The sequence below is a fragment of the Tetrao urogallus genome, assembly GCF_951394365.1.
Source record: "Tetrao urogallus genome assembly, chromosome: 1".
Classification (NCBI taxonomy): Eukaryota; Metazoa; Chordata; class Aves; order Galliformes; family Phasianidae; genus Tetrao; species Tetrao urogallus.
Window position 1 is genome coordinate 190,222,030 of NC_136813.1, and position 24,847 is coordinate 190,246,876.

The 24,847-nt window shown below is 47.7% G+C and overlaps 1 protein-coding gene across 2 annotated transcripts; it reads right to left on the reverse strand.

Annotated features, from left to right (window-relative positions):
• Nucleotides 1-216: 216 nt before the first annotated feature.
• PFKFB3 (6-phosphofructo-2-kinase/fructose-2,6-biphosphatase 3) lies at nucleotides 217-24,640 on the reverse strand (the record flags this gene model as incomplete). Of its 2 annotated transcripts, none has more annotated exons than XM_079536811.1 (16): nucleotides 217-246; nucleotides 4,454-4,624; nucleotides 6,063-6,127; nucleotides 6,290-6,352; nucleotides 6,543-6,672; nucleotides 7,515-7,619; nucleotides 7,965-8,111; nucleotides 8,814-9,021; nucleotides 9,828-9,952; nucleotides 10,927-10,983; nucleotides 11,281-11,355; nucleotides 11,669-11,735; nucleotides 12,373-12,469; nucleotides 12,750-12,875; nucleotides 17,686-17,803; nucleotides 24,605-24,640. In XM_079536811.1, the coding sequence occupies 16 exons, from the start codon at nucleotides 24,638-24,640 to the stop codon at nucleotides 217-219; spliced, it is 1,620 nt and encodes a 539-aa protein (XP_079392937.1). The 2 variants fall into 2 exon arrangements, with proteins under 2 accessions (XP_079392937.1, XP_079392938.1); XM_079536812.1 differs by lacking the exons at nucleotides 217-246; nucleotides 24,605-24,640 and adding exons at nucleotides 1,161-1,215; nucleotides 3,038-3,060 and having other exon boundaries at nucleotides 17,686-17,764.
• Between the last annotated feature and the right edge of the window lie 207 nt (nucleotides 24,641-24,847).

Here is a 24,847-nt window from a genome sequence, read left to right on the forward strand (position 1 = left end):
CCTGAAGACCTGGGAGCTCGTCTCCCTCCTCTCCATCGCTCTCCCACTTCTCTCCCCCCTCCAGCAGAGCAGTTTGCAGATGAACAGGCGTGGGTAGAAACAGCCGAGGGTCGACCTCACCACAAACGGAGGAGACCTGTTTTACAAGCAAGCTTCAGAAATGACGATGGGATGGGAGCTGGCGTCGCTGGTGGCCTCGCGACAGCACTAAGGGACTCACGACGGCTTCTGCGAGTTGTTCATGTTCTGAAACGAGAGGGGAAGGAGCACGGTTGGGGTCATGCTTGGAGCATCTTCAATTGCACACTGAGAAAGGGACGGGGGTACAACGCTACAACATGGGTCACCACTAAGAAAGCATCTATCTACCACAGAGGGAGAAGACATTGTATACTCAAGGAGAGAGGTGAGGCAGACATGTTGACTTGCTGCCTAAGCCCCTCCTTTGAGCATCACCCATCCACAGGGTGGGAATCTGGCAAAGGTAGGCCTGAACTTTTCTTTGGTCCATGCAAGACAAGACAGCGGGACACTGTAAGAGCCCAGTTAAGCATCTCTCTTGCTTCCCTCACGGGAGGGCAGTGCCCCCATATCTGCTAGGTGGAAGTCATTCTTTGTCCATCCTCAGCAGTGCCCTGCTGCAGAACCACCTCCGGCCAGTGCAGTGACGGCCTGGAGGACCTGGCATGGAAACCAGCCACCATCAGTGGTGCAGCTGAAGCCAACATTCACCTGTAACATTTCAAGGTATCTAGAATGGCTTCAAGCACAGCCCTGGTACCATCATAGTGTCAAGAAGAGACATCCACTAGTGTACAGCAAGCAGCAAGGACCACAAATCCAGGGACAACCAGCTGAACACTAGAAGGAACAGCTCCCAGAAGTGATGACTATAGGAAAGCATCAGAGAAACTCAAGGAGCAATGACCACAACAAGGACATTTCTCACATCACAAAACTATACAAAAAAAAGGCCAGGTGGGAGGGGAAGGGACTAGGAAACAGCTAGGAAGGCTTCTCAACCTATTTTTAATCTTTTACAACCTAAACTGTCTCTTACAAGCACCAGGAACCATGGCCATGCTACAAGACAGCACTATTCTGCAGTAACTAAAGAGACAGGACAAGGGATAGGAAAAGCCACGTGCACCCACAGCTATTTACCTTGGAAATATTAGTAAAGAGAAAACTTTGAGAAAGTGACAAACAGGTCGTCTTTAAGCATGAAAAGTGAAAGGGGAGAAGGGAAGGAAGAGGAGAAACTTTAAGTTGGGTTGTTGTTACAAAGTGTATTTTGGATCACAAACCAAGCAAAAGGAAAAGAAACCATCACAGCAGTTCATCCCACAAACCCAAACCAGTCCAGGGGCACACAGCTATGTCCCTGGGCTCTCCAGGTATCCCCTGGATGGGGGGGGGGTGGAGGGGGGAGGGAGGTCAAGCCCCCATAGGGATGGTTGACACAGCAATGCTGCTGCTATCAATCAACTCCAGCAGTGCAAACAAGGGAGGGAGGGAGGAAACCTCCTCCCCCTGACGCCAATATGGGTTGTGGCGGGACACAGTGAGGGACTGGATGCACAAACAAGGTGAAGAGACAGAGGTGAAGGTCCCTCACAAACCAAACGCTTAGTGGCATCTTCTTGGTTCCCTCAAAAGCAAATCCTAAGTCCCACAATAGTAGGTGGAAGCAGACTCCCAGTATTGGGGAACTTTAGCTCACTGTATCCAGCCTACAGATGGGATAGGAAGACATCATCACCTGTCCCAGAGCTCTTGGTGTAGCACAACTTGATGCAAACCTCCCAAATTCAAAATCAGTGTGGTTTTTCTTTGTGTCCAGCATGCAATACTTTTTATTGTAACGTAGATGGGAAAAAGTAGATGGAGGGATATACAAAAAGAAAGTCACTCTCAAAGCAACCAGACCAGAAACTTCATCGAGGCAAGAGAAGGAGCACAGGCATGCACACCGTGGTGGGCAGCTCAATATTCACTCAGGAGCATCAGCGTGCTCTTCCCAACCCATCAACAAAGCCAAAATCTGACTTTTCTACCATCCATTTTGGGAAAATGGGAATAAATGTGAAGTCCACTAGCTGCTACACACAACCAAAGGCAGTTTATAACAACTCTTCCCATCTTGATCTCACAGAATGAACTGGGACAAGTATGGAGGTGGGCTGATTGCTCTATATAGGACAGAGACAGGTAGGCATTGTCCCAGCTGAACTCCCATATCTCCCTAGTTTTTGAGAAGACATTTGAGAACTCCTTCTCTAATAACTGATGCTCTCTTTACTCAGTGAGGTAACATGAAATGAGTCCAAAGGCTTCAATTTATCCAGAACCATACTGTCCCTATTATACAGTAGTTTAATAGCACTGTTAAAACCTCAGTCAATCCTAAGTAATGCATTAAAGGCTCAAGGCATCTTGCCTATAGAGCTAGGTCAAGGCATCCTTCTGTCTAATATGCCCAAGACAAATGGGAAGATTAGTCCCAAAATTAACATCTGCAGAACTACAGACGTGGGATCATCCCACATTACATTTCAGAATTACGTTTCAGCTCCCACACAGGTGATAAAACCCTGCCGGAAGCTGAGGTCAGAACCTTATCTGGAAATCTTCGGTGGCATCGCTCAAGCATAACTCAAGAGTCCACAAGACAGGCAGACCATTTGGATCTATCACCTGTGAAGTGCTACCATGGAAAATTCAAAGAAAATCCAAGGGTATCTCCAACTACTCAATGAGAAAGCAGGAATTCAGACAGCATCCTGAATTAGTAATTTGTTCTGTTTCCCAACAGAATTTGGGCACTTAATCAAGATAGGATACTTAGGGGTTGGACAAAGCAGCATTCATAGCCTCCTCTTTGTAATTCTTAAGACGCACCCAATTCCCACCCCAACAAATATTCAGTCCAAGAAAACCATGCCCAGCGAGGTTTCACGGCAACAGAATAACCAGTGGGACAGTGAGAAACAGGGGAAGAGGGAGGGAAGAGAATAAGACACAAGAAGGTACTTACAGGCATGCCTTTCCTAGTAAAGGCTGTAGAGAGACAGAGAGAAGGGAAAGAGAGGTGTCAGTAATGCCGCATGAGACAGGGCAGGGAACACGGAACAGCAGCGTGGGGCACCTGGACACCAAACACTTCCAGACCCTGAAGCCAGGACAGGGTTTGTTGCAAGACTTGAGCATCCCAAAGCAAAGCCCCAAAAGCCAAGAAACTGAGGAACTGACCTGCTCAGTGCTGTACGGGGTGGAAAGGTTCATGCAAAGAAATGAAGCAGAGCAGTTAACGGGGAGCCAGGGGACACATCACACTAATCCTGGCAAAGGAGGGATTGGGGACAACACAGACATGGCAAAGAAGGAGCAGACAAGACAAGATCCAACAAGCAGCACAATATGAGGCTCATGTACATATATGGCTGCTCCTCTGGTTCGAGCCATACTAAGGGATGGGGCTTTGATTTCTGGGAATCCTGTCCCAAACAAGGGCTCTCCTTCTCCATCTTTTCAAGTGAGAGAAAGAAGAGATAACATACAAGCAACATAGCAGGGGAGGACCAGATTAGATATTAGCAAACCCTTCTTCTCAAAAACAATGGTGAGGTGTTGGAACAGCCTGCCCAGGGAAGTGGTATAGTCACCATTCCTGGAGGGTTCCAAGAAAAGGGCAGATGTTTTACTGAGTGACATGGACAGGAACAGGTTCATGGTTGGACTAGCTGATCTTAGTGGTATTTCCAACTTTAATGATTCTATAAATCCCTCAGTCTCCACGCAGGGTTGCAGAAGGCAGCTAATGCACAGGGCATGGATGAACTCCCAAAATTGGCTTCTACTCAGTTTTGGCCCATTTTGCCTATTCCTCTGGGAATAGAGAACTGCAGGCAGAAATGGGTACTGATGGTAATTTTCTCAGTGGAAGCTCAAGAACATTTGTGCTGTTGCAATGCCCAGGTCTACAGTGGAGCGAATGCACTGGGGGAGGAAGTAGGCATGAGACCTTTGGTTTTGCCTGCTTAGCCAACAGGCTCTCACATGGACATGGTTGTGGGGACTCTGTGCTGGATGATGCTGGCTTGACAAGGGGATAGACCAGCCCAACCCCAAGCATTCCACAATTCTGTGACACAGCAATGTCAGATGAGGGGACACAGAGTCAATTCCTAGATCAGCTGCTTGATTCAACCCACAGCACTGAGTTGATCAAAGACTGACAGCCACCTATCACTGGCTGCTCCCAAAAACCAACCTAACGTAGAGACTGGGAGAAGCGCAGACAGAGCATCTCAGAGCCAGCAGCACAGGATGCAACAAGTGCAAGCCGTTCTCAGCTTCAGGAGCGACAGGAGGAAGACGACAAACAAACAAACAAGAATGACAACCAAAAAAAAAAAAAAAAAAAAAACCAAAAACAAAAAGTTCAACTAACTTGTCCCGGCAGCTGCGTGGGCACTTCCTGAGGAACACAGCCTGGCAAGGCGGAAGAAACAGCCACATGCTCCTCAAAGCTGTTGATGCGAGGCTTTTTGATGGGCTCTGGGCTTGCTAGAGGGGTAACGCTATTACGTCTCATGAGCGGGTTAGGTCCCTTCTTTGCTTCCTAAATTAGAGTGAGACAAAGAAAAAAAGTAAATAAAAATAAATATAAAAAAAAAATAAAAATGAAAAGGGAAGAAGGCGACAGTTATAAAGAGGAAAAAAAAAAAAAAAAAAAAAAAGCAAGTTGTTTCTTTCCTTAAAGCAGCCTCTGCTTTTCCCCCCCCCAATTGCGTTCGATGTGCAAAGGATTAGTTGGATGTAATGAAATGCTCTGGACGCCAAAAAAAGAGAAACTAACGCAAAATGATTGAGAACATAATATGATTTCCCAAGAAAGGGAGGGGAAAAAAAAAAAAAAAAAGAGCCCTGCACTCAGAAACAAGATAGAGTTTCTCCACACAAGCCTTCAATCACAAAAAAAGTAAAACGTGCATTACTACCAAGTATAGCAGTAACCAACAGCCACCACTTAGCACAACAGAGCGGTGCCCATCGCTCTGCTCCTCAAAGCTGGTCCCTCTGACTGTGAAAGCAAGAAGAGGAAAGACGAGCGAGCCTGAGTGGATAAGAAAGGATGGGGAAGTGGGACAGAGCAGCCAGCAAGGGTCAGCACAGCACCAAGCTCCAACTCAAGGCATGTGGGATGGATGGAGGGCAATGCCCTTACAGCCAAGCAGAGGAACCCAAGCGCTTTACACATGCTTTGATCCATCCTAACTGAGCCCCACAGCCACTCCTGGCAATGGTGATGCAAGGGCATCAATGGCCCTGATGCTATGGGAAGGTGACCAGCTTTTCCAATGTACTGAGGTCAAGGAGCAAAGAAACTATGTGGTCCACAAGGGGATGGATGAGACCATCCAAAACCCAGACAGGATCCATCACCACAAGCTGGAAAGGTTGGGACACAGGGCTCCCCTTGAGCGACCATCCAGCCCCACCACCAAGCTGGCACCCCCTTGCTTTGATGTCTCTTTGTTCTGGCCTCTGAGCTCCTGGTGGAGCACACAGACCTGACTTTATGGAGTTCTTCCCCTCCATGCAAGGGGTCTTCTCCCCTGGTAATCCACCATCCTGCATAACAGCTTTCTGGTAACCTCATAGAGCCACTGGCACACCAGGAAAAACGACACAGGCAGATGCTGGCCAAGTCACCAAGCATGGGCTCTGCCAGCCAGCTGGGATACCAGGGAGAAGTCACCTTCTCTATCCATGGCTCTATTACCTATCGGGCAAGTGGATGAGCACAAAGGCAAAAGTCAGAGACTGGCTGACCTTTCCCTTGATCATCTTTAAACTAGGTAGCAGGCACATGCAAGAGTCTTCTTCCCTTGGAAAACCCTCAGTCAGCCACATCTATGCAGAGCAAGAACCCAACTGATGCTCCCAGTTCTCCAGTGGCACTTTGAGCAGTCTCCCCAGTCATCCTCCATGCTGGGTTACCACAGGGGAAAGGAAGGAACACCCAAGGGATGGCTCAGAGGGAAAGAAGCACTTACCTCTGGCCGCTCCCTGTGAGTGTTCACAGCTTCAATATTCAGGGAGATGGATTCCACACGGCAGCCTGCATAAGGAAGCACAGAGATACAGAGGCTGTCAGCAAACCCAACAGAAGGTATTACAAGGTGCTCCATTCCAGACCTCTGCCCATGTCCCAGAAGCTTGGATTTAAGAGGAGGTGCTAGTTGAACACCTCAGCACATCAATAAGTAACGTTCCCACTTACCATAAGCCACTGGGGTCAACTTCAGTACCGTGTGAAGAGGACATTTCAGGTAGGGCATTTCATCTGCGGAAAAACACAAAGCAAGATTAACCCCACCCTTCTCTAAAAAACACCTTCTTCAGCACCTAAACCCACCCCATACCAAAGAAATGCATGCTCCAGGCCCTGCATGGGCACAAGAACATCTCATCTCCTCCAAGCTACGTCCCTCCTCCAACAGTATCCACCTGCTGCCCAGGGACAGGGAGCTCACCTGCACTCTTGTCCAGGAAGTAAGCAAGGAGACAGCGCATGACAGCCTGGTGACAGATCACAAGGACATTCTCTTGTCTCTCCAGCTCCATGATGACCGGCTCCAGGCGCTGCACCAGATCTTGGTAGGACTGAAACAGAAGAGCAGGGAGGTGGGCATAGAGTCAAGAAGACAAGGACCTCACAAGAAACAATTATCATTGTCTTGGTCTAAGTATTGATTTCATGCTTCTATAAACCAACATGATTACTGATAAAAAAAGATGAGTAAATTTAATAGTGCTTCAACTTGGCTACTCTACAACATAGCTACTAATCAGAGAAAGAAACAAACCATTTATGTCTCAATTACAGCCCTGAAGAATTTATTGAGGTAAGCTATAACTGCACAGAGGCTTTGAGATTACTGTCTCTGTTGTCTCAAATTTTTTTCCTTCTCTGTGGGTTTTTAAGTTCTAAAGTATGAAGCACCCTGAAAATCTCTAAGGTTTTAAAAGGTTTCATGAAAGGCTGTTTAGAGTCTATGTCAGTCACTCTCAAATACCCTCCTCTAGACCTGCTGTCATCAGACTAAATATTTATTGTTTCCAAGTATCTATGGACATGATTTTTTAATTTGGGACTAAATAAGTCAGTTCACAGCCAAAATTACCATCTAGGACTGACGTAAATTCCCACCTCCACATGTCACAACTTGAAAGCAGATAGTGTTCCTCAAGCCAGAGACAAACAGAGATATTAACATCAACCCACAGCAAGTGACGCAGAGAGCAGAGGATGAAATTACTACTTTAGAAATGAAACAAAGGGAAAAACCTGGGCAGTACAACACTGAGTGAATCTAATGGAGAGGATGGACTAGCAAAAAAATGGTAACACTTGCTTTTCTTCTTCCTACTCTGGGTGTAAGGAAGAGCCATTAAAACAAGAAGGCCATATTCAAGTATGAGCCACGTCTCCAAAGGTCTCCTACCTCTCCAGAAGGGTAACGGTAGTAATATTTATCCTGATCACGTAAAGCAAATTCCTCTGGATGCTGGTCCCTGATTTCTTCATAAGTCATTTCTTCACACACACCCTGAAAGACGAGGATAGCCATGAGGTTACTGGCCATGCTAAAAAGAATTGGCCCACCTAACACACACACCCTTCTCCAAGGCAACTAACTAACTGTCTTTAATCTGCTGAGGGATCAGATATAGAGCAGTTTCATGAAAAAGACACCTTAATCTATTTATTCAAGCCAACATCTTGAACATCTTGTATAAGATAGAGGTAAAACCACAAGCCAAAATTTGGGTGCCAGAGCAGGAAAAGTACACAATTCCCCATAGAAGGGAGAACTCCCTACTGGAGGTGAGACTTATGCAGGACTGAAAAAAAGCCAGTACTATCATCTCCTACTGCAATTAAAGCTACTTACAGCATCTATTTCATTGAGGGCCTTCCACTGCTCATAGGGCAGCTGGAGCGCTTCTGCTGTTTGGATTGTTCTCTTTAGTTGGCTGGTCCAGACTTTGAGGTCCTTCAGGTTCTGCTCCTCAACAAATTTGTTCAGTGCCTGTGCAAACTGTAGGACAGAGAAGAGGTTGATTCCTGATCTAAGCGGGATCCCATTCAGCTTCCCAATGAGTTTTCCCTCTCTGCTTCCTAGTAAACATTCCCTTCTCCAGGTCCTCTTCTGTCTTCCATAGCAGATGTATTGGCCTTCTGTTCTAAGGTGGGGGAACAGCCTCACACATCTGTGATTCCCGAAAAGTTATAAAGGAGTATGAGAACAACAGAACAGAACAGAAGAAGAGAAAGCTGCAACCTTATGTAATCAAGGAACAGCAGCAACATCCAGGAAACCATGTCACAACCTCAACTCTCCTATAATGTGAAATATCCCACACCATCCTTAACCACAGCTCTGTTTATTTGTCAGAGAGTCAACTGATGTTTACGTAGTCCTTGACAAGTCACACCTTGAGTGAGTGAATCCATTTGGACTTCAAAATGGTAATGGAAAGCCAAAATAAATATTAGCCCTCCATGTACCAGCTCTCTTGACCAGTCCTTGAAGAAACAATTACTGAGTGAACAGACTCTTAACTATTAACTCTTAACTATTACCTAAGAGGGTTTTTTGAGGCCATGCTTGAGCCAAAATTTCACAAGCCCTATAGATGGATCTTCAGATCATCCCAGCTGGCATTGAATACACACTCAATGCCCAACAGATGGCATCTCCTACAGCCAAATACCAGGGAAATGTTCCTCTCCTCCTTACCTTCTTGCCCCTGTTGGAGAGGCCTGAGTCACCCCCAATCTTCCCCTTGAGGTTGAACTCACTCTCACCGTGCCGACAAAGATAAATGGTGCGGGGCTGGACATGGATGTTCATTAGGTAGTAAACAATCCTGCTTTGGATGTGATCCTGAACCCTGTTGACCAGGAACCGCCGGCCAACATCGATGACTTTGATGAGAGAAAGCTCCCTGGGGAAAACACAGCAAGGATGAGTGGTGGGGCAGGTGTCAGTGGGAAAAGTAGAAAGGAAAACCGTCACTCCACAAAACAGCCTTGTAAGGTATCTCAGTCAATATAATCACTCAGCTAAAAGGATTTTTTGCAGGCTATTTTCAACAGGAAGTTGGTATGTCACATCAATTCACGGAGGTCTAAGTGACACTAGTGTAATCAGCTTCCCTCCTTGCAGCAGTAAAGAGGATTAAGCCTAGCAAGAAGCACATCCCGCCTCAGGACAGCATTGAGCTAGACCAGAATTATCCACACAAAGCACATGGACATGTCTGTGAGCAGTGGAAAGGCTGAAAAGTTACTGACTGGCTGCCCACGTGGCCATGCAGGACAGTAAAGGGTGAGCAAGCCTCAGTTGTGTACCCTGGGTCAACCCTGAGCTTGTCTAAACAACCCCTTCTTTTAACTGGCACCATGACAAAAGCATCCCAGAAACACTCCAGCCCAACAGCCCATCCCTTTGTTTCATCTGTACTTAAGCCTGGAACTAGATAATCTTCAAGGTCTCTTCCAGTTCAAGATGTCTGTATTCCTATGAATATGGTCAAAACCAGTACACACTCCCTAACACCGGGCAGGAGAAAACAGCATTGCATTTTCAAGGAAGAAGCATGATTTACAGCAAGCCTCGGCCACACACTACGCTAGCAGAGTCACGTGTTTGAACACCAAGTGAAATACTGCTCCATACTTCATTACCCCGTTCCCAGGAAACAAAAGGCATTCAAAGACAGGCTCTTTATAAGGCAGGAAAGTTTCTTACCGGTCATAGTCATCAGGGTCAAGTGGCTGGTAGCTGGCCTGGTAACAATTGATTCTTTTCATGAAGTCCTCCATTGCATCGGTCGAATTACAGTCCCGGTAATCAGGACTGGACAGTTTTACTTCCTGCAACAGGGGAGGCAACACACCAAAAGGAAAGGTTAAGAAGCAAGCAGAGAAGGCTGTTGCCCCACCTGGCAACTCACAGGGACTAAGTTCTGTCTAACTTGCTTTAATACGATGCCTTTCCTGGAGATTTGGGTTTGAGCAGAAGTGTTACACATCAGTTAACTTCCCAACCAATCCTGAAACCAATGGGATACCATCACAGGGCAGCAGCTCCAGCATGTACAAACGCCCCTAGACTGGTGCCTGTTGTGAAGCCAGTCCTGGGGGCAGGGCAAAGGCCCATGAAAACCCCCTCGTAGACTCTGGATATCCCGTGACACATTCTCAGACACTGTTAAACAACTTGCAAAAGGCAGGCTGGAGATAAGGCTGAAGCATAGCCCAAGGGAGGAAAGGACACTTCCATTGAAGTTAATCATGCCCAGGTAGGCCAATTAGCATCTACTCACCCTAGCCAAGCCTAACAGGCAAAAGTTCATTTCTGCTGAAGAGAAATCAAAGATCCAGTAGCTCCCAAAGGAGCTGATAAGCAATGTTTTGTCACTCCCCCATTCAAAATGTCAGCTAGCAGCAGGAAGCCTCTAAGCTGAGTTGTTATTCCCCTCAAAACAGACCTTAATAGATACTGTGAAGCTGGATGTGGCTGAAGTCACCAAATCTAACTGGATTTAAACCACACCCACCAAGCAATCTGATGGGATACAAGCCCTTAGCCACACCTATCACTTCAAAAGGGAATTTGGGGTCACCAAGCTATCCTAAGTACTTTATACACCTCTCCTTGATACCCTTGGACATCATCAGAATTGCAAGAGCTCCCTTCTCATCCCAGGACAAATATATCATAAAAAGACAAAGAACTCCTAACTCTCAGCGGAGTCTGGCAGGATGTCTTTTGAAAAGAAACCGATTGGACACAGGGGAAAAATTCTAAACAAGAGAAAACAAAAGCAAGTGGCTTTCACTCTTACCATGACATTGGTGGCAACAACATTGGGATCATTGCAGACAGATTCGATGAAGAACACCTGCAAAGCACAGCAAAGCTCAGCTAAAAGCCAGCAGTAAGGTTTAGAACATTCAGCCAGCTCTTGCTCAACCCAGGTGTCCTCCCAGCTTCACCCAAGGAGCATTCCCTTCACCTCACTTTCATTCCTTTCAAACCCCAGGACTCAGGGCCAGGAAAGGTCTCCCATTCCAGCAGCAAAATCCCCCTTACAACACAGCATCATGAGGACAACACATCAGTGATCAACTACACATAATGAATAATAAATAATGTAATGCGGTCTACACAACACAGGCAGCAGCAGAACACTACCAACCTTGAACCCATTTTCTTTGGCAAAATTTAGGATCATCCCTCTCCTCTCCCGTGTGGTATTTGTGGCATCAAAAACCTTTAAAAACAAAGACTCTGGTTAGCACAAGGATGCCTGGCTTCTCACTGAGCCCTTCTTCAATCTAAGTAATCTAGGTGGAACAGTGGATATTTTATAAAAGCTGAGCTCACTCTAGCCACACACTTTTCTCTCCCACTGAGGGCATTTTATAACATCCTTCCCCCATCTGCTTAATTTCAGGGAATGTTTAGGAACCCTCTCCCAGTCTCTGAGCATATGGTCCCTTTTCCTGCAGGTGACCTTGCCCTGAGCTGCACAGGGCTCAGCACTTCCAGCATTAGTGCCAAGCACCACAGAGGGCATCTCTTACCGCAATCTGGCCAGCCTCCTCCGTCAGGTACAGCTTAACATCCCTCAGGGCAGCCAGAGCACACTGCCTGCAAAAGAGACCAGAGCCATGTATTTAAACATCAGTTAAAATTAAGTATTCTACACTTTGCAGATAGCTGAGCAATACCATGAAAGGAAGCTTTGGATGATTTCCTGTGGGTACACTTTTGCATGTTTCTTCTGCACATGAAGAGCAGGAACTGAATGCCAGCACCACACCCTCCTCATTTCCTCAGAGCTTTCACTGCAGCCTCTTAACTTTTTATTTATTTTAAATGATGCTCTACAAGATGCTTATGTCAAACAGCACACAGATCCCTGCTAAGCAGGTGAGTGAGGGAGACCCCAAATCTACATTCTTCCCTCCCAGATGACACCCTTGGCTTACTGAAAAACCAAGCTGCTCTGCAGCTTGCAAATGAAGAGGCAAAGAGCAAACACCACTGCAGAGCTCATGCCCTCCACCACTGAGCCTGCTAGTGATCTCAGAATACCAGTGATGTAGGGATGCACTGGCAATCTTGACCCACCAAGCCCCAACAGCTTCAATTTGTGCCTCTACAGCAGGGAAATTTCAAGATCCAGTCCAGCCCTTCCATCCATCACCCCAAAACCATAGAGTAACTCCACTGTGAGCTTCATAACTCATCTGGGACACCAACAGCAGGCAGGGCGCACGCTCACCTCCTGACTTTCATAGCCTCTTCGTTGTCGGGGCGAAAGAAGTCATAGGAGCTGTAATGCTTCACTGCCTCACGGCGATACTCCCCCACATTGAAAACTGCAGGAGAAAGGTAAAAATCATCAAAACCAGGAGAACACATCAAATCAGCATGCAGCTCCCAGGAATAACACTTTTTAGCAACAGACTGAGAAAAGACATCTTTAGAGTAAAGGACTCTAAAAGGCTCAGGGATATCTCTTTGTCCCATTTTTCCCATTCCTTTGAAACATCTCCCATCCCACGTGGGACAATGTCCCCCAGCAGTACCACTGAGGTCCAACAGCACTTTCTGAGGACTGAAGCTGGTCCTTTCCCCAGCAGCCTGTGAACATCTCACCTTTTGTTGGGACACCAATCCAGTTGAGATAGCGAGTCAGCTTCTTAGAGATGTAAGTCTTCCCCCGGGCTGGGAGTCCAACCATCACTATCACAGTGGGAGAATTGGCAAGTTGTGGCCCACAGGCTATGAGAAAGAAGAGAAAACAAAACACAAGCAGCTGTTAATCCACCAGCTCATCCCAGCTCATCTTCCTTGCTGCTGAGCCAGCCTCCTCCAGGTCCTTTTGAAGTTACAGGGAGACCAAAAAGCCTCTGCACCATTTCCCCTGCATCTTCCACCCATGAGCCTCAGTGACCAAAACCTTGAGCAGGGAAATCCACCAACTCAATTTCAGAATGGAATCTGCTGAATGAGCACATTAGAGCTGGAGCATATGGTGGATGGCTCTATGAGCGACGAGTGAGACCAGTGCCCCAGTTAAGGCACACTGACCCAAATACAGACCCGAAAGGACAAAGGAGTACATCTTGATGGCTGTGGAGGTACAGCTTGCAGGCATCTTGCAGGATCCTCTGTGCCTCTGTTTTCCCATGAAGGGGAACAAACACAACCCCTTATCCCTATGGTTGGCTGATCTTAGGAAATCCAGAGGACGGCCCTAATTCGATTGGAACATCAGCATATAAAAGCAGATACGTGAGAATGATTTCTCTCTTTCTTCTAAACCTAAGCTGGTTACTTTTTGTTATAAAGAGGGTCCTGTATCAAACAGGTGGAAGTAAACCCAGAGTGATGACTGGAAAGCTAAAGATGACTCCGATTCAATAAAACTGCATGACCAAAACGCAGACAGAACGGTGACAAAGGTACCCAGGAGAGTCACTTTTCTCCATAAATCCTTTAGAAAGTAAATTCTTGCAATTGGGCAATGGATCGGTCCGTAGGAAAGCACGCATGGCAGCATCTCACTGCCCTCCCACGGCACTAATGTTCACATGGCTCTACACATCAAGAGACCAAGGCAACAAGCCAAGCGCTTTACAGGCAGGAAGGGAAGATCTTAACGATGCTTAATGGCATTTGGATTAGGCAGGCACCTTTCATACCACTCAGCATCACGTGCTGAGCCCTCCCGGCAAGGAGCAAGCCCCTCCAACGGATTTCTCATCCACCCTTCAATCCTGGAAACCTCATGGGAAAGGAATGCGGGGAGTGAATGGCTGATGGCAGAGCCATAAAAATGTGCCTTAATTATGGGCTGTGAGCTGAGCTGCTCTCCTCGCTATGGGGCAGGTGGGATCTTGGGATGCAGCACAATTGGTAGCTGCCAGGGGATGGAGGCGGCGTGGAGGGATTGGTGTCAGGGATGGGCAAACAAACCAAGAGGTATGCAGAGAGTATGCGAAACATGTGGCATTTCCCTTCCAACAAACAAACAAAAAAATCCTACAGCCAAATTAAAGCCACACGTTAAAATGCCAGAACTGCAAAGAGCCACTCATCATCCGCTTGGCTGCCTCAACAAAGCAGAAAGGAGATGAGAAAACTATCAAAAGGTGGGGTTTCTCCCTCTCCCCCACCCCCTTTAAGTATTCTGTGTTCCTCAGGACAGTGCACTGGATCCCTTTGTGCAACCTGTCCCCTTGGGTGCCACGTTTCAAAAGTCCAGGGCAGCTCCCCACTGATCTCAGTGGCAGGCACTGATTTTGCACACTGGGGTACCCAGGGGGCTGCAGGCATCCAAAGGAAAAGAGCTTTTACTCTCTGAGTGTGAAAGTACAGAGAAAACATGTCTCATGTGCTCTAACAACTTGAGAGGGAAAAGAATTACACCTGAATAGACCAGCTCCTCCTTTCTCTAGCTGCTAGCAGATACAAGATATCAAAGATATCAAGAGAGCTTGAGCAATTAAAATAATGGTGCTTAACGAGGGACGGGGACAATGCTGGGTACTGTTTGTGCCCCCTTTGGCTCCAAATAGAACTGAGGCAGTCACAGAGCTCCTGCCTGCATAGGGGCAACAAAACCAAAGAGAACAGCTGAAAGAATCTCTCCCCAGATCAGTTTGCTATCAAATAGAAGACCCAGGTTCCTCCATACTGTGAAAAAGCACCTGGTTAGGAACCTAGAAACACTTCCCAAAGGTTAGTGGTGGACTTAGCACAAGCACCTACTTAATCAGGAACTTGAGCCCAAATCCAGCAAAATCACAAAAGCCAGCCCTGAGCTCTAGGAAACGTTGCAGCAGGGATGAAACAGAACCTGTGTTTTGCTCCCAGTGCTTCACAAAGACCCAATTCATCATTCCTTTTCACCAGGCTGGAAAGCTATCAGGGTTTTCAATGCATATTCATTACTCATTACAGACAGCAGTCCAGGTAAGCCAAGGTCAGGGATGACTTTCGAAAGGCTCCAGCAGTGTATTTCATTGAATGGCTTTGGTCAGAAGGGACCTTAAGCCCACCCAGTTCCAAGCCTACTGCCATGGGCTGCTGCCACTCACCAGATCAGGGCCCCATCCAACCTAGCAATAAGAACCTGCATGGATGGAGCTCACACAACTTCTTCGGTCAACCCATCCCAGTGCCTCACAATCCTCTGAGTAAAGAATTTCTTCTGAACATCTGACCTAAATTTCTTCGTTTTTCGTTAAAACTATTTCCCCTTATCCTGTCACTGTTAGATCATGCTCCACCTCCTGCTTATAACTTATTTTCCAGTACTGGAGGGCCACAACGAGGTCTCCCCAGAGCCTCCTCCAAGCTCAACAAGCCCAACTGCTCCAACCTATAAGAAAATATCACAGACCCTTGTGCCTGGGAGCTTCTGAGAGCTCACTGGAGTGCAGAAGGAAAAAGAATTTAAAAAAAAAAAAAAAAAAAAAAAAAGAAAGAAAATTTTCCTCTGTAAATGGTTAAATAAAAAAGAGCCACCTCCCAAATCCATGTGCTTTTACTGCCTCTTTGTAGGCAACGCTCCCATGCGCCTCCCCCTCCCAAAAATCCCACTCCGCTTCTTCCACGCCACTCAGATTCCCTTTTATTTTTCCAGCTTTTTTTCCTACTCCATTCTTCTGACACCTCCAAGGGACGCGTTCCTACACCACGCATCACCGCAAGGAGCCCACAGCACCCACACCCATGCAATCTCTCCGCGTCCCACGTGTGGAGCCACACGATGGACTGAGGCCCTCTGCCTTCTCTCCCCTCTGCATCCCCCTGCCCGGCCCCTTCCCAGCCCCTACGTGAGCGACGTGCAGCCGGACCCCCATTGAATGGATCGCAGTCAGAGGGCCGGATGAAGGCATCGCCGCATCCATTCGAGCTGCCATGAGGACGGGAACAATCGGGCCAATTATTCCACGCGCAGAGCATCCACTCGGCGGTTTCCCGTTGATGCTCTGCGAGTTCCTCCTGCTTTCCCCCCACCGCGACCGCAGCAGCCTCACATCGAGCCTTTGTGTCCCCGTTCTTTGTTACCGCCGAGGAATGGACGCTGCCTATGGGAAACCGCTGCTTCCAAAAGCCCAGTGGGGCTCTTTCCTTAGATCGCAATGAACGATGCCTAAGCGTGGCTCGTTTCCACCCCAAAAGAAAAATAATTAGAAGCCAAGTTCATAACGAACCGCTTAACATCTTACAGCGCTAAGAAAACTCTGCCCTATCAGAAACCAGCAAAAAAAAAAAAAAAAAAAACCAACCAAAACAACTTAGGAATTTCTTTCAGAGGTGTCAGCCCTTGAGAAAAATCACATCACCACACTCCAGCTGCAAAGCATTACACCACTCCCCACCCCCCCACACCACCAGTCCCACTAAAAGCAAAGCCCTGCAGCAATCCAGATGTTGCAGAGCTGCTGCCACAGATGTGCAAGGGCCACAGCATCCCTCACGGCACAGCCACGGGGCAACCGCCGTGCAAATGAATGCCGCTCACAATCTGTTGCTTTTGTTTTCCTTCAAACGGGCCAACTTTTCCAGCCAACCGAAAGGCAAAGCGGCTCAAAGAAAACCTCGAGAAAACCATCGGAAACACTGATTCACCCAACTGCTTGCATCCTCCTGCAGGGCTGCAAAGTGCCACCTCTTCTCTCTCCCCCCCTTCCCCCTCCCTCCCGGCCCTATGGATTCCCACAGCCGCCCATTGGGAAATCCCACGGAGCTGCCCTAGCGGCAGCTGTCAGCTGAGGGCGAGCAAAGAGCCGTGCTCGCGATCCATGCCACAGAGGCACCCACGCGTTCGCTTTTAGTTATAAAAATAAATATTCTATTTTACTTTAAGCACAGAGTTCACTTCCGAACAGCCACATCCATTCCGAGCTTTGGTGCAGGACTCGGAAATGCTATTTTATGCCCACCCCCAGTATCAATGCAGGACTTAAAAAGATTAACCTGCCTGTTCTCCTCTTACCCTCCTATCTCACCCTTAGCACAGCACGGAGATGAGCAAACCTCATTTTTCTAAACCCGCTGTTCTAACCTCCCCCCTACAAGCTTTGAATTCATTGCTAAAGGCTCCGAGTTGATCACCAGTTATCCAAAGAAAAATCAAACCTCACACACGGTGTAGAGCAACCCGAAAATCCTGGCGGATTTAAACAGAGAGCCCATCTTAGCGACCTGCCCCGTAGCCTTATAATCCCATCGGCATTACGGGGCGGAGGAAGAAGGGAATGAGGCCACACGCATCTCGGAGCGCTGCGCCTTCCTCCAGCCGGGGCTGGAAATGAATCACGGGCCGGCGGAGAGCGGAGGCAGGGCCATATCGCATCGCATGGGTAGCAGATACAGCATAGCGCACGCCGCGTTGTATAGCACAGATGATAGAGACGCTACCACATGTGAATATAAAGGGGACGTGCCGATATCGCGAGGGCTCGCCTCAGCTTGCAGCATCGCGCAGGACGGATTGGGGGCTTCTCCCATCCCATCGCTGCGATGCTACGACCACCTCCCAAGACCCCCCCTCCCCCCATCCAGTGCCCGTACTCACAGCGGCGGGGCAGCGCCGGGTGGTTGTCATTGGGCAGCCAGATCTTCTGGATGCGGCTCTGCGTCAGCTCCATGGGCATGGTTAAAACAAAGGTCTTTTTGCGCTGCTCCGCGGCCACCTTGGGGCGTTTGTACGGGATGGGAAGGGAGGGAAAAAAAAAAAAGGGAGAGGGGGAGGAAAAAAAAAAAAAAAAAAGGAGGGGAAAAAGGTAAAATAAAAACGATCCGCTGCTCAGAGGGCGAAGGGTTGGGGGTGCGGGCACTGCGCGGTCACCGCATGCACAGGAGGGCGGCGAAGTGCTGATCTTAACAGCAAAACGCAAAATAATAAGTACAATAAATTAAGAAGATCGGTTTTTCCCCTTCCGCTTTAAAGTCAAACCCTTCCAGCCGACAGCAGCAGCACGAAAGGGGTCGGAAGGACCACCGAGCAGCAGCACCGCTTCTCTCCCTTCCTCGCACTGAAGCCGGTGAGGCTCCGGCGCCGCCTATTTGTAGCCCGGGGGGAACCGGCAGCGGCTCCACGCCCCCGGGGGCGGAACGGGGGGGGGGAGCGGCGATGCGCTGCTGCGGAGGGCGGAGCGGAGCGGAGCTGCCGCCTGGTGAGCGTCCCCAGCACTGCAGCGCGGACAAAGGCGGTGCCGCTGTGCCCCCCCGGCAGGCTTTGTTCGGGGTTGGGTGGGGTGCAGGTGGTGGGGAGGGATGGGAGAGGAGAGTGAAGGTGGGGGTGTCGGAAAGAAAGAGTGGAAAAGGGACGTGAAGAGAGCGAAAGGAAAAATGCGGACGAGGAAAGTAAGCTGAAACGGAATGGCAGTAAGGCAAAGGAAAAAAAAAAAAAAAAAAGCAGGAAAGAATGTGATGAAGCAGAAGTGAAATGTAAATAAATAAAGCAGAGATAAGGTGTAAATAAAAGGCAGGAATTGAACTGAAAAGAAAAGGAGAAATAACGAGGTAACGAGGTAAAGCGGGACTCTAAAAAAGAAAGGTGAATGCAAAGGAAAAAAAGGCAAAAAAAAGAAAAGCAGAGAATGGGGGTAAAAAAGAGAAATTGCACACACACACAAAAAGAAAAAAAAAACAAAAAAAAAGAAATATGAAGAAAAATTACAGAAAAAAAGGAAGAAAAATGAAGAAAATTACAAAAAAAAATGAAAAAGGAAGAAAATGAAAAAATAAAGCAGAAATAAAATTCAAAAAAGAAAAAGCAGGAATTAAATGTAAAGCAGAAATAAAATGCAAATAAAGGAGAAGAATGCAAATAAATCAAGCCAAAGAAGAAAATGACAAAATGAAGCAGAAATAAAATGCAAATAAAGCAGAAATGAAAAGTAAAAGGAAAAAAAAAAAAGCCCTAAATAAATAAAAATTAAAACGTGAAATAGAGAAAAGCTAAAAAGAAAGGGGGGGGAGGGGGAAGACTGAAGCAGAAATTGAATTGAAAAAAAAAAAACTACAAAGCGAAACTGATGTGAAAGAAACGGGTTGCGAATAACGTAACGCGGAGCAGAAGGACGGGGCGCGTAAAGGCGCGCTGCCGTGCGCGCATCCCGCGCGGGGGGGGGGGGGGCGGCGGCCGGCGGGGCTGAGGGCGCCGCACGTCGCTCACGTCGCACATGGCTGAGCCGGGCAGGGCCGCCTCCTCCCCCCGCGGGGATCCCCGCGCCGCTCCGCCTCTTCCCGCCCCGCTCCGCGCAGCGCTGCCGGCCCCGGAGTGAAGGAGAGCGGGGCGGTGCGCTCTGCGCTGGGTTCTTGACTACGCGATGCATCCCCGCGTCTTTACAGTCAACCTGCACGGCCGCGGGTTGACCTGTCCGCTTTAAGGAGTATCGTGTCAAGCTGTATTAGCAACTCGAAGAAATGTTCTTTCCCCCCTCCTCTCCACTCCAATAATTAAATATCCCCCCTTCGGAGGTATGCAGCCCCCGTGCAATGAGGGGGACCTAAGAGGGGTCCTGGGTGGCCAGTGTGTAAACCTGATGTATCTCGTGGCTGAAAATGCCACACGTCTGCTTGTATAGGTGTTAACAGTGCAAATATTGCATGGAGATCAAAATGCCAAGAAGTAGCATCTGGGGTTCTATCCTATTCTGGATATATATTCAGGTTGCCCAAGGAGGTTGTGGATTCCCCATCCCTGGAGGCATTCAAGGCCAGGCTGGATGTGGCTCTGGGCAGCCTGGTCTGGTGACTTGCACATAGCAGGCTGTTGAAACTGAATGATCATTGAGGTCCTTTTCAACTCAGACCATTCTATGAGTCTATTATATAAATATATATATATATATAAAATCCTCTCTGTATATTCTTCTCTATATAATGCTTTATGTTATTCTATATACCCATGATATTTTCATCCTCTCTATATATTCCTTTCTATATAAACCCCCATGTTATTCTGTATATTCAAGATATTGTGCTATTTCCCTCCTCTCTCTATATAATCCTGTATATTGTTCTATATATATAGTATTTGACATTATTATGTTTTCCTCCTCTAGAAGCAAACCTAGTGTATATTTTTGTAACAAACCCAGAAGGAATATATTTTTAGCTGCTTCCCTATATGGAACTAAGATGGATGGGGCAAAACAACGCACGGTGCCTCCCTCTGCTATGCAGGGTAAGTATATTCACAGGCAAAAAGAGGGGGGGAGGAAAGCTGCTGTGAGGGAACTGGAGAGGATGCTGAGATTTGGGAAGGTATGAAGGTGGGATGGCGGGGTGGCTTTTCACAGCTGATCCTAAAATCACTGCCCTGGGAACATTGAGAGGAGCGGGAGGAGAACAAACCTCCGCCTGAGTGAAAATCACCATCACTTCAAATTAGATCCACCTTGTAATTCTTGGCTAAAGACAGACAGATAACTGGAGCGGAAAGCCAGACCATCCTTAAACTCCTAAATAAGCGGCCTGGTTTTTCAAAGGCATGAGCAGCCAGCTGCTGCCAGGGAGGTCAGCTGGAAGGAGCATCATTACTATTTATAAGGCAAGCTGATTTGAAAGGGTGGGGCAGCACGAGATGTGTGGGGAGGTGTAAAAAGGGAATGGCTTGAGATCTGCAGGTGCTGGATGGGCTGCAATGACCTTGAAGGGTCTACAGGGAGTGGGGGTGGAGGTGGGAGCATGAAATCCCAATTCCAGGAGAGCAAAACCTATGGTGATGATAGGTTGTTAGCATCTCTGCTGCCAAAGCCCAAACTCCTCCACTCCCTGCTTTGTGTCCCTGCTGATCAAGCAGCTCATCCCAACGTGATGTGACCCAAAATCAAAACCTCAAGTCCCCATCTCCTTAGGGATGGCAGCCAGCCACTCTGGCATTGCTCCTATGCCATCAAAATGCAGGGAACGGCAGCCCCAACTCTGACTAAGCTGTGATTCGTCACCCTTTCCCTTTCTTTTTCTTTTATTTTCTTTTTCTTTTTTCCTTTAATGGAAACTTGAAAGGAAAGTGTGAGAGCTATTCATGCCTACACTCAGTGCAGCACATCTATTTGTGATGTGGCATCGAGGCGATGGGGAGCAGTTTGTGTGATGCTCAGGAGGTCCGGGAAGACAGATGGAATCATACAGTCTTTAAGGCTGGAAAACACCACTAAGATCATCTCATCCAACCATCAAATGGAGTTACATCAGATGGAGATACCCATGAAATTGCAAGTCCCAATATCCAACCTGATCCTATGATTCTATTATTCTGCACGGTTAAAATTTGGAGATGGTGGGTCAGAGTTGGGCTGCCGTCACCCTAAGGATGCAGCTCTGTATGAGCTCAGCAGCAATTCCTAGTGCGGCCTCAGTTTACCAATCTGTGAATTGGGCACAGTTCTCTCTGATTGCAAAATTCAACCAGCAGCTGCCTAAAACATTGCCATTGCCCTAAAGACACCACATTGCAACAGAGAAAATTACTCATCTGGAATAGCAGAGGGCCATTTGTAAACAAGAGTTGCAAACAAGCTCTTTCGTTTCCAAAAAATGTCAGCAGGACCTTGGAGGAGCCAAGAAAATTGTGTTTGCAGTGTACTGGGGAAATGGGGGCTTTCATGAAGGTAGGGATCAAGAGGTTATGTCCCCCACTTGCTGCTGGCAGTGCTTTTTGGGGGGACCCTGCAAGCATTTGCAAAAGGTGAGCAGAGTGGAAGGGATTGCATTGGAACATTGCATGCTTGGGGCTGAGCTCCGGTCTCCCAGCCCCATGCAAACACACAATGAACCCACTCCTCCATCCAGGGACAGGCTGTCCACGTTTTAACCTATTGCACTCTGCAGTTGAACCTGGTGTGCTAAGGGAACGTCATCCTTCCCCAACAGTAAGCAATCTCCAAGCATTGAAATACACCAAGCAAATGCTGAGGGTTGCCCAGTGCACATTCGCTGCTGCAAGCAGTGGCTTTTCTTAAAATAGCTGCAAGCAGAGAAGGGAAAATAATTCAGATGGGTTCAGGCTTGAGGAGCAAGCACTAATATCGAGAGGGGGAAATCCCCACAGAGGAACAACGCATTGCCCAACCCCAATGTACCAATACCATCTCGGTGCCGTGCTGGGAGCTGCTCTTACTTTGGAGCTGCAAAGACAGAATCATAGAATCATGGAATGGCTTGGGTTAGAAGGGACCTCAAGGATCTTGAAGCTCCAACCACCCTGCCACAGGCAGGGCCACCAACCTCCACATTTAATACTAGACCAGGCTGCCCAGGGCCCATCCAACCTGGCCTTGAACACCTCCAGGGACAGGGCATCCACAACCTCTCTGGGCAGCCTGTTCCAGCACCTCACCACTCTCATAGTAAAGAATTTCCCCTGACATCCAACCTAAATCTTCCCTCCTTCAACTTAAAACCATTTTAAATGAAATACAGCTTTTAGCAGTGACCAAGCAACAAGTGCCAAAAAAAAAAAAAAAAAAAAAAATCAGCTATGTGCACGTGAGCTCTCTTGCAGCAATAGGTGCAGAAAAAAAAAAAAAAAAGAAAAAGAAAACTCACATGAGTGCCTTGCAGCAAAGTGATACGCCCTAAAGCTTTCTTTGAATGCTTTTTGGGGCTGTATTGAACAAGTGTTTCTGGTTGCTTCTGCTCAGCTCCTGCTCTGAGCCCTCTTGCGTGCAGTTGCCATTGCACTGGTTGCGATGCAGAAACTATTTCAGGACAGTAAATTCTGCCTGAAGTCAACTCTCCATCGTGGAGGGCTTTTTTTGTTTTGTTTTCTTTTTTTCAGACAAAAGGATGAAGGTCCAAACCTAGTTAGCACCTGGTTTACAGCAAAGGGCTTTGCAAAGGGAGGACAGTAGAGCTGTGGATGGGGTGCTGGTGGTAACTGGGTTAAAGGCAGATAGTTTGGGAAATGGGAGTTGCAGACACATTGCCTTGATGAATGTTTAGGAAGGATGAGAGCCTGGTTTAAACCCAGTTACCCAAGCTAGAAGCAAAATCCTCAGGGATCCTATTGTGAGGGGGGTGACAGGTTCCTTTGGAAGTCCCCATAGAGCCAGATGAGGGTGTGAGACGGACTGCAAAGGAGCCCTTCACCCCGATGTTCCTGTTTAAAATCTGAGGGATGACATTTCATTCATGGACCCATCTTGTCTAAACCAAAGAATCAGATACAACTACATCTCTTCTTCCAAGCTACTATAATGTTTTTCCATGGAAAGCACCAGGAGGAGGTCCCTATGGCTCACCTATGAGAGCTCCCTGTGGGACACTAACTGAGGTGAGAAAAGTTACAGTCTGAACCTCCCCTGTAATTCTCAAGAAAGAAAACTAAGTTGAACATAACATTCTGAACCTGCAATGTCTACCAGAGCAGGAACATTTCTCAACGCTGCCTGAAAGTCTGCTCAGAAATGGGTCCAAGAGGTTTGAGCAATGTCCTGTGAAAGTTCCTGACCTCACAAGGCAAGAGCAAAACAGATCTCACCCCATAAACTGCTACATCAGACAGATAACTGACTCCCTGGGCTGCAGAGACAGACACGGGGTTTTCAAACGGTTAGAGGGCAATTGCATGGCAAGCAGTTGGGAACATTCCAGTCTTGGGAATCTGATACTGTTTCTTCTTGGCATGAAATTTGTCTGCAGAACTTCAGGCTTGGTCCCAACAGAATGGGTCAAAGGGTGCAGATACGACAGAGCCAAACTCTAGGAGGTGGCAGTGCCACTGACTTCACAATATTTGTGTTAGCCTGGCACTGGGCTGCACCTCCTCCTCCCAGGGACTTCGTCCCAGTTATATCAAACCAACATCTCCCACTTTGTCCCCATGCTTTTTCCAATGGGAAATCCCTCACTGAAGCCCTGGAGTTGATTTAGTGCGTGATGCCACAAGATGTACACCTGACTTCAGGTGACCTGGTCGCTTACCAAGATGCCACAGTCCCCTCAGACAAAGCATCCAGCACAAAATCCTGCTAGTTGGAAAGAAAAATGTTTGCACTGTTATTGTATCCCAAGTGAGCCAGATCAGACAGCACCTGCCCTGCTGCCAGCATAACCCTGCCATATGCTGCCACAGTGCCTTCTCCAGGGGCATCAGCAGAAAGGGGATCACACCACATCCACACCTAATCCCAAGCAATAAAGCAAGTCAGAGATCCAGCCATAACCCCACTCTTTTGGAGCAGGTTGTGTTAATTAGGAGCTTAGGAGTCGCCAGCCCAGTAGTGCATATGGGATGCAGCCCTCCAGGTGCATAGGGAACACCCTAGAGAGCAGCCCGTTCAACCCATTTAAAGTACAAGATGGTCACCCTCCGGAAATCACAGCCTCTCATTATCCTGTGGACTCTGCTATCGAATTATTTCTTAACGTCTTATTTGCACCTGCCTTTCATTAAGAGCCTGGATCGTTATCTCATCGTTGCAGATTATTAAATCCAACAATGGCAAACGCTGTGGCCTTTCATTCTGGGACTGACTCACCTTGTGATGTAACAGGGACAACCTCAGCATCACCATGGCAACCGCCGGGCTTCTCAAAGAGTACTGATGTCATGAAGCCAGATGCTGGGGGATGGTGTGGAATCTCTCAAAGAAGTGGGAGAAACTTCAACACAGTCACAGAACTGCAAATATTAAAAGTTAGCCCCAGGGCAGCTGGGGTTAGGGAGAAAGGAGGGAGGGGGTAAATCGAGTGGTTGCCGTTCTTGAAGCTTGAGGAGCTAC